General features: G+C 44.7%; 1 protein-coding gene across 2 annotated transcripts; it reads left to right on the top strand.

Annotated features, from left to right (window-relative positions):
* Positions 1–1435: 1435 nt before the first annotated feature.
* On the top strand, positions 1436–9504 carry pcdh18a (protocadherin 18a). Of its 2 annotated transcripts, none has more exons than XM_085460301.1 (4): positions 1436–4375; positions 5108–5163; positions 5792–5964; positions 7847–9504. In XM_085460301.1, exons 1-4 carry the CDS (start codon positions 1901–1903, stop codon positions 8698–8700), a joined length of 3558 nt encoding a protein of 1185 aa, XP_085316427.1. In that variant the 5' UTR covers positions 1436–1900; the 3' UTR covers positions 8701–9504. The 2 variants fall into 2 exon arrangements, with proteins under 2 accessions (XP_085316427.1, XP_085316426.1); XM_085460300.1 differs by having other exon boundaries at positions 5075–5163.
* Positions 9505–10045: the final 541 nt, after the last annotated feature.

The following is a 10045-nucleotide window of genomic DNA, read 5'->3' as shown; positions in this document are numbered from 1 at the left end:
CTTAAGGTTAACTTCGGGTCAACGCTTTCAGTGGTTTTGAAAGTGTTGACTGAGAAATTTCCAAAGAATGTGATAAGTGGAGGTGAACGAGGCCGTTCTGAGCTTAGTTTCTTTTAGGTGAAGGTTGTGTTCTTTCTGCTCCAGATGGTCATTAGTGTCTCATCTTCGGTGTGTTCTATAATATTTCATTTCAATATGTATGAGGAGTTTTGGTGACTGAAGCTCCGATGAGCGCTTTTTCTCTGTCTTTTTTGACGCACACACAAGAAACACGCACAAGCACGCGAGCGAACACGCGAGTACAGCTCTGGAAAAGCTGCTTGGTACTCTACAATCCCCCATGACAACTCATTTCCTCACAGTTGTGTGGGGTTCGTGGCTCCGCTGGAGTCTTGTTTGGTCGGCTGTAATCGCTGGGTCCCGGTGCCAAACAAACCGCGCCAGATGGTCTCCAGAATGCACATCCCAGTTGTGCACATTGTAAACCTTAGATCTCTCTCTCCCTTTCTGTTCGTGCTTTTATTCATTTCTCTGTTTATGTTTGATTCTCTGGCCTGTTTGCACATTTGCGCCAATTAGATTTTTTTCCCCTTTTTCTAGTGAACAGAAAAATACATGCCCAAACTATAGAATTGTGGATGCTTATCAGAAACCCATCCTGCGGGGAGTTTGATGTTAAACAGATTTGTGCACGGGGACAGAGCTGTTCCTCGGCGTGACCAACTCTTTTAAGGCATTCATTAGAGTCCGGCTTCCTTTCAACGCGATTCGCCACACAGCTTACCCGGCTTATACCCTCACCCATAGACAGTTACAGATGAGGCACATGTGAAAAAATATATTGCGCTGAACACATCTCCTACAAAGTGTATGAGCATGGAGAAGGGGGTAGTCAGCTGCCACTTGAAAGAGCAGAAAAAGACTTGGTACAGTACAAGCTGGTGGCACGCATATGCACTAACGCCGAGACACCCGGTGCGTCAATCATTTAGCAGGAGTGTGTGTGGTGACAGCTGGTTATAGCTCGACTAGGTGTGTCTATCAGTGATTCAAGTATAGGGACTTACAAAGCTAAAGATGAATGTGACTGTATATCTTTCTTGTTTAATGATAATTTAGACTCTTTGTGTCTCCGCGCTGTCTGGAGAGAACAGACCCGAAGCGAGAAACTCGTAAACCTTCCCGGGGTTTTATAGCAACGGGGGAAGCAATTTCAGTATGGTATTTTTTAGTTTATTTTCTACTCTGTCCATTGTAGATGCGTAGTCGTTACTCTGAAAAGTGGTGAAAGTGAACCCCCACAGGGCGGGGTTTTTACCCCCCCCCCCCCCCCACACACACACACACACACACACTTTATCCCTTTCCTCCCTCTTGCGCCTCCCCTTTCCTCTCTTTTCGGAGTTTGAGTGGCTACCAGCCAGCTTTTGATTTAAGGATCGTTTGTCTTTCCTGGGATGTGAAAAAAGGGTCGTGGCTGATCTACAACTAGTTCGTTTGAGGCGGTTATTTTGGGCAACTCTGTGTGCAGAGGCACCTCAAATAGAGAGAGGGAGCGAAAGAGAGCGCAAGGCGCACAGACCAGAGGCAGGGAGGAGAGAGAGAAAGGCGCACAGATTTCAGTGGAACTCCGCTGGTTCCCCCGCACACTGGATGCGCGCAACAGATCTGTATGACAACGGAGTACAGACAGAAACACATTCGGATGGTTTTATGGAAATTAGAGCAAGCTTACATTTAACAATCGGGTGTTTTTCCCCTTGCCCAGTGGAGAAAGCAATGCTACTGAATCAGCGAGCTCATCATTTAATAAGTTGAAACTGGAACAGATCTCCACTGCATTTTGCAGTAATTCCTTTGGACTTATTTCGGAGTTCAGCAAAATACAAAGGAGACCAAAATGAAGGGGCTCTTTCTACGAAGAATGTGGAAAGTTCTGGCGGTGTTGGCACTGGCGACGCAGCACATCACTGGCAAGACACTGAAATATCAGATTTATGAGGAGCAGAAGGTTGGCACTGTCATTGCCCGCTTGAAAGAAGACGTCGCGGATGTCCTGGCTAAACTTCCAAGCTCGGTGCCGCTCCGCTTTAGAGCTATGCAACGAGGAAGCTCGTCTTTCTTCAATGTGCGCGAGCAGGACGGAGAAATCAGCATCAAGACCAAAATTGATCGCGAGAAACTCTGCGAAAAGAATCTGAATTGTTCCATTCAGTTCGACGTGCTAACACTCCCCACTGAGCACCTCCAGCTGTTTCTCATCGAGGTGGAGGTGTTGGACATTAACGACAACGCACCTCAGTTCGCTCGCGCCGTGATCCCAATTGAGATTTCCGAGAGCGCGGCCGTGGGAGCGCGCATTCCCCTGGACAGCGCCACAGACCCCGATGTCGGGGAGAATTCACTGTACTCGTATGCCTTAGAACCAAACAACTTCTTTAAGCTTGACATTCAGTCTAGGACTGATGGGGTTAAATATGCTGAGCTGGTGGTGCTAAGGGAGCTCGATCGGGAGGAGCGCTCTGGTTACGAACTTCAATACACGGCCTCTGACAGGGGCGTTCCCCCGAGAACGGGTTCGACCCTCCTTAAAATCAGTGTTACTGACTCAAACGATAACAGTCCGGTTTTTGAAAAGTCGTCATATGTCATCAATCTGCCAGAAAATTCACCTGTTGGCACTCTGCTCATTGACTTAAACGCAACGGACGCGGATGAGGGCACAAACGCCAAAATAGTCTACTCATTTAGCAGTCATGTTTCTCCGAAAATAATGGAGACATTCAAAATTAACCCCGACAGCGGTCACCTGACTCTCATCAGGCGCGTAGATCACGAGACTGCTAATTCTTATGATATCGATGTGCAAGCACAGGACATGGGTCCAAACTCCATGCCCGCTCACTGCAAGATCCTGGTCAAAGTGGTAGACATCAACGACAACAAACCTGACATCAGCATCACTCTCATGTCTTCCCAGGGGAATGGAGATGCAGCTTACGTATCTGAAGCTTCGCCTTTGGACACATTTGTTGCTTTGGTCAGGGTAGAGGACTTGGACTCTGGACTGAATGGGGAGGTGGAGTGCAAGCTTCATGGTCAAGGCTACTTCAAATTGCAGAAAACATATGAGAACAACTACATGATTTTGACCAATGTGACTCTAGACAGAGAGAAGAGGTCAGAGTTCAGCCTGACTGTGGTGGCAGAGGATCGAGGGACTCCAAGTCTTTCTACTGTCAAACATTTCACTGTGCATGTAACTGATGAAAATGACAACCCACCACGTTTTGAGAAGGGGCAATATGAGATCTTTAAATCAGAGAACAATGCCCCTGGAGCATATCTGACGTCCATCTTGGCCACTGACCCTGACCTGGATTCTAATGGGCAGGTGAGCTACTCCATCTTGGAGAACTCTGTTCACGGCAGTTCTATCTCCACCTATGTCACCATTGACCCCTCTAATGGCGCTATCTATGCACTGCGCACATTTGATCGAGAGGATGTTAGCCGTATAGCCTTTATTGTGCAAGCAAAGGATGCAGGAAAACCAGCACTGCTCAGCAATGCCACAGTTATTCTGAACATTCTGGATGAAAATGACAACCCTCCAGTCATTGTGGTCCCTCAGCTGTGGAACTTCACTGCAGATGTGCCTGCTTCAAAGTTTACAGAGGCTGGACACTTAATAACTGTGGTTAGGGCAACTGATAGAGATACAGGAGTCAATGCTGAGCTCATTTGCTCTATAGTCAGTGGCAACGAAGAAGGATTCTTCTTGATTGAGCCGCGAACATGTGAGATTCATGCCAATGCTAGTCTGGATAACTTCCCCCATGACCACGCAGAGCTGACTGTTGTGGTCAGAGATCAAGGAAGTGAGAGTCTCAGTGCTAAGGCCGTTCTGAAAATCACTCTCCATGAGACCATTGAGAACCACGGGTCAGTAACAGACCAAGGAGAGGCTTCACTTGATGTATCTCTGATTATCATCATCTCCTTGGGAGCCATCTGCGTCGCACTCATGTTTATCATGGTGGTGTTTGCTTCTCGCTGTAACCGGGAGAAAAAGGACACCAGGCACTCCTATAACTGCCGGGTAGCAGAATCCACCCACCAGCACCACCCAAAGAAGCCCTCACGCCAAATACACAAAGGTGATATAACCTTGGTCCCCACAGTGAACGGCACTCTCCCAATCAGAGCCCACCACCGCTCCCCTTCAGCCACACCTCCCATGGAACGAGCCCAGATAGGGAGCAGGCAGAACCACCACAGTCGCCAATCCCTGAACAGCCTAGTGACCATTTCGTCCAATCATATTCCAGAGAGCTTTGCCCTGGAACTGGCACACACAACTCCACCAGTTGAGGTAAGTGCGCGCGCGCGCGCACACACACACACACACACACACACACACACACACACACACACACACACACACACACACACAGAGAAACAAATTACTTTCAGATATTTCAAATGTGATCCCACAGCCCCTTTCCAAATTTTCTTTCTCAGTGTTTCTCCCTCTCTCAAGCACACACACACACACACACACACACACACACACACACACACACACACACACACACACACACACACACACACACACACCAGCCTTCTCATCCTCACACAGCTGTCCCTGTTTGAGCAAATTAACTCATCATTTCCATGACAGTGACTTAATCAACACTGCCCTGTAGTTCAAACTGATTCTCATTAAAAACTGTTGATGATTATAGACGTGTCTTTGTCTTTACCTTGTTTACACCCTGTCACCATTACCTCCATCATGACCATGACTCACCCCCCCAGTCATATGTCTACATATTCATCTAGACTCACCCTCAACCCCCCCTTTTTGTTTTAACATCATCCATTTTGTCTCATCCATTTTTAGCAGCCCCTCCATCATCCATTTTGTGTTTACTCATCCATTATTTTGTCTTCTGTGTTGTCTGTCTCTCTTTTCCCCTTCCTCAATTCTCCATCTGTAATTCATCCCCCCCTTTCTGTTTCTTTTTGTTTGTTTTATTTTGTTTGTTTTGTCATTTTTTTTGGGATGTAGCAAGTCTCACAGCTTCTGTCCATGCTCCATCAGGGCCAGTACCAGCCCAGACCCAGTTTCCGTGGCAACAAATACTCGCGCAGCTACAGGTAATTTACCCCCCACCCCCCAGCCACCCCTTCCCCCCCAAAAAGATTATCTTTTGTTTACTTTTTAAACCTCTTGTTTTTCATTGTGTCTGACATTTGTCAACAACCCGTTGTGCAGGTTTCCCTGTCAGTTGATCAGTTACATGTAGATCATGACTTGATGGTGTCCAAATGTTTTTATTCATATTCTAATTGTCATACCAATGTCTTCTGTTCTAAGTGTGAAACCCTTAGATGTCTGAATATCACAAAAATTCCTTTGTGCTAAAAGGAGCTCAGGTTATAAAGTCTGCATCCATCACTGCTTTCATCATAATATCTGATTATGTTGTTTGGATGATATATTTATTGATACCCTAGTGGCTGCTATGATTTATTTATGGATGCAATTTACCTGCGTGTAGAATTAATGGGTTAAGGCTTGTCACAAGTTTTGACAGATTCCAGAAACAGCCCTAAGTTTGATATAATTTGCTTGTCACTAATCTTCTCTAAGGACAGACTGATTTGTTTAACCTGCAAAACAGAATGTGCCACCTGTGTTTGTCCAAAGTGTAAAATTCTACTACTTACTTTCAGACTATACTTATATGTGTTCATAGTCTTTTTTTTTAATGGCTTCTCACAGGTATGCGTTACAAGACATGGACAAGTTCAGCCTGAAGGACAGTGGCCGTGGGGACAGCGAGGCGGGGGACAGTGATTGTGACATGGGACGGGAATCCCCCGTGGACAGACTGCTGCTGGGGGAGGGCTTTTCTGACCTGATGCACCTTGAAATGCACCATCGACTCCACCCAGGTGAGATTTTGGTGATGCAACCCACCTCTTCAGCCTATGTCCCTGTGTAAAATGACATCTTTTCCTGTTTTGCGTCACCTTCATAACAGCATGACTAGGCGCCAGTCAGCTGACTTACATACCCAACACCTTCTATTGCAGCAACTCATACTCAAATATTGCTTCACCATCCAGAGCATAATTGCACCTCAGTTTTATTGTACTTTGCAGAAGTTGTCAGTTGTAGGTTTCTGACTAATTCCGCGTCTTGCTTCACTTTGAGTCAGTTGAAATGGCCATTTTCCACTCATGATCTTAGAAATAAGAGATTTCTTTCTCACTTCAAATTGAAAATGAGCTACAACTGAAACAAGCTGTCTTCCTGCGGACCGCACCTAGGCACCCAGTGTACTGCCTCTCTGACAAATTTCAGCACCATGGACAGCACCAGGCCTAAGCCCATTATTTGTCTGTACACCTGCCTTTACAGCCACTCCATTCACCCTGTTTCCAACACAATCCCTATTGTACTCAGCCCCATTCTTCCACACAGCCCTCATTTCCACGCTCGTTATCACACTGAGAGAGGTTACAGTGTGTCTGGCTGTTACTGTGTGTGTGGTTGTGTGTGTGTGTTATCTGCCCCTAAGATAGAGTCGTGTCTGTAAAATCCTCCCTGGAGCGGAGATGAGTCGCCTGTCACTCATCGGTATGCGTCTCAGAGTGCTGTTTTTTTCCCCTCCTTCTTTTTCTTTTCTTTCTCTTTTTTTCCCCCTGGTGAGTGACAGTGGTGCACTTTCATGTCTGAACTGAGGAGAATTCATAGTAATTGCTTTTAGAATTATGTTATTCTCTCTCTTACTGACTCCATCCTTCTTTTGCTTTCTGCTTCGTGAGATCCTGAGTATCTCTCGCCCTCTCTCTCTTTCGCTCCCTCATTTTGTTAATGTATTACAATCTTTACAGAGATTGGTGGATGTGGACAGTCCTGCTGTATCTTATTTTTGTTCTCCCTTTGAAAATGACTTGGAGGTGTTGGAACCCTTCTCCCCCCCTTTCTCTTCTGCTATCTTTTATGCTAATATAAAAGAAAAAGGAGGGGAAGACGATAATGGGCTGAGAGGGAGGATTACCACTGTTTCTCTTCAGTAGATTTAATTTGTTTAGATTTTTCTATTTAGATGGGCAAATGTGCTTTTTCATGCTGGATAGGATAAAAGAACAAACAAGCAAATCCCTGCCTCAGTCTTGTAGTTGGAAGATGTGGACATACTTGGAAGTGCAGCCAAATATTACATTAATAGCTGCCTATGATGCCATTTGGGTGGGATCTGACACTTGTCTATTTGTTTATTTAAATCCTGTCATAGTCTTCATACCTGGCACTACCTGGAACTCTAAACAGGAATATGAAGAGACTGAGAGAAAAATAAATAAATAAAAATCCTACAAAGCAGAGCCGTGATTTTGATTTTAATGAAAGACTGAAGTGGTGCACCATGAAATATTAATTAGGTATTGTACATGGCTCATTCTAACAGAATAAGGCATGGCTCGTCAGACTCAACAGCATGCCTGCTCCTTAAAGAAATCAGTACCTTGTCCTCCTGTTGAACTGTGTATCACTTCAAATATAACACTTTCACCCCTCTTTACTTCAGTCTTAGGCTTTGTGGCTTGTATTATTCAGGGGTGTTGACATTTTCCGTACCAAGTGACAAACATAAAAAAACAAACAAAAAATGGTTTTGTCTGAGGATTTTTAAACATATGATTTGTTTGAGTTGTTTTGCAGACTTTTTGTTGTTACTTTGCCTGATGCATGACGAATGTCCTAAAGATTTTTGTAGTTGAACCGTCTCTTGACTCAGTGTCCTTTTTTTTGTTTTGTTTTCTGCTTTAGCTATGAGACTGTGCACGGATGAATGTCGTGTCCTGGGACACTCTGACCAGTGCTGGATGCCTCCTCTCTCCTCCCCCGCTTCCTCTGCTGACTACCGCAACAACATGTACATCCCTGGGGAGGAGTCCTCCCAGCAGCCTCAGCTCGATGATGACCAGTCCTCCGTTGACTCGGAGTGCCGCAAGAGCTTCTCTACTTTTGGCAAAGAATCTGGGAATGAAGAGGAAGGAGCTGGAGGTGTTGTCTCTGGAGCAGGAGGTGATGTGTGTGCAGCTGGAGGAGGGGCTGGCTCCCTCCTCACAGAGATGAACTCTGTGTTTCAGCGACTCCTACCCCCTAATATGGACTCTTATGTCGAATGCACTGAAACAAGCCCAACTTCATCGTCATCAACCACTGAGAGAGGAAATGGACGAAGTGGCAACATTGTTGGTAACCACAGTAACAACGCTGTTCCCCAGGACAACCGGAGAGGGTTGCTGCCAGGTGGTAAAGGTCCCAGTTACCCCCCAGGGGTGGCTGCATGGGCAGCCAATACTCACTATCTAAACCCAGGAAGTGGGTCTGGAAATGGGACTAACCATGTTTCCTCCTCCCCTTCTTCTTCTACTTCTTCCTCATCCTCACCCTCAACTTCGACTCCCACCTCCACCAGTGGCCAGCCTCCACACTTAAAGTGGCTGCCAGCAATGGAGGAAATTCCAGAGAATTATGAGGAAGATGACTTTGATGGTGTTTTCCATCAGGGTCACCAGAGTGGCAAGCGTAGCGAGAACCGCCACGAGGCTGGCATGGATGCAAGCGAGCTGGTCCAAGAGATCAACAAACTGCTGCAGGATGTCAGGCAAAACTAGAGAAAAAGAGAAGGCATAGCATTGTTTCACTGTGTGATATGAAGAAATATTTCACCACATTATGGTAAATGCGTGTTCCTTGTGCCAACATTAAAAAAGAAGAAAAAAAAAGTTCACATTCACTGTAATGCTCATCTTGTTTATTTTTAACAGATTTTCTCCTTACCTTTCAGTGCTGAGAGAAAGGTAAAAAAACAGCACTGAAGTTGTGATCTGGGTGACTTAAAAGCATCAAAGTGAGCACTGAAAGAACAGATTGCTCAAAGTTGCTTGAATGAGTGATTTCAAAAGGAAATCCACCGACAAAAACTGTACCCTTTCTTCATTTGTAATGTTTACAGCAGCGTGAAGAGACTCCACAGGGAGAAAGCAACAGTTGTGTGATCTAATTTCTCCTCTTACAGTGTACAATATTGTACAGTGTCTGTGGAAAACGGCAAATCCACTTGAATATTGTGCTATGTCTCCTGTTTTGTTATTATGGAATGTAACTGTACAATTTGATCTTTGTATTTTAAAAATACTCTTTTTTACTTCTATATATTTATATGTGTCCATGTATGTTTGTACAGAAAAAGAAAACAAAATGTCTATTTTTTATATTTGTCACTGCATGTCTTGATATCACTCAATGTGTCTCTTTTCCTCTACCCTGTTTATTTTCTAAACGACTGTATTTAATTTTGTTATTGAATGTGTGTGTGCATATTGAAAATAGTCACATCCCAATGCAGTTCCATGTTGGAAGTGAGTTTTGTATGGTAACATTGTGACCAGTGGACGATAAATAAAGTGGAGGGATTCATAAAAGTGTTTGAAAATTATTCTCGGTGCCTGAGGTTTTCAATAATTACTTTCATTTACATTTATTCTTTCATTTCATTTCTCTTGAATTCCTTACTGAGTACTTGCATTTGCCCCATCTGTCTCTTACCTCCCCCTAATGCTCAGCATTGGAATTGCAGCACCCTGTGCGCACAGAGCCAAAATCTCATGTATGCTGTCTAGGCAGACCTTCCCCAGGCCCCATTATATCATGATTCACATGCATGACTCTACTCATAAACATGCCATTAGTGGTGAATTTATTCCCAGATGAACTCTTTAGATTTAAATGCATTTAGGCATTAATTTACTTTCAGATTAGGGGTTCTCTTTCTCACTGTCTCTCATCTGTGAAAGCATAATGCTTCTGGTAAATATGCTTAGCAAATGAACAGCATCTGATAATAGCTGCACATGACGAGAAATTAAAATCATGGGATTGTACAACTCTGCCATATGGACGCATAACACAATTAGGAGAAAGTATGAAGTGAGCTTTTGCCCTCCCCTCACTTCCTCT

The sequence above is a fragment of the Copadichromis virginalis genome, linkage group LG6, assembly GCF_057382275.1.
Source record: "Copadichromis virginalis isolate Kocher_CV1m ecotype Utaka linkage group LG6, C_Virginalis_male_GT1.1, whole genome shotgun sequence".
NCBI lineage: Eukaryota > Metazoa > Chordata > Actinopteri > Cichliformes > Cichlidae > Copadichromis > Copadichromis virginalis.
Note: the sequence above shows the minus strand (reverse complement) of the source record. Positions and strands in the feature narration are given on the sequence as shown.

Coding starts and splice junctions, on each gene's coding strand:
- pcdh18a (XM_085460300.1), top strand. CDS start 1,901: ATGAAGGGGCTCTTTCTACGAAGAATGTGGAAAGTTCTGGCGGTGTTG. Junction 5,164..5,791: donor AAATACTCGCGCAGCTACAG/GTAATTTACCCC, acceptor GGCTTCTCACAG/GTATGCGTTACAAGACATGG. Junction 5,965..7,846: donor GCACCATCGACTCCACCCAG/GTGAGATTTTGG, acceptor TTTCTGCTTTAG/CTATGAGACTGTGCACGGAT.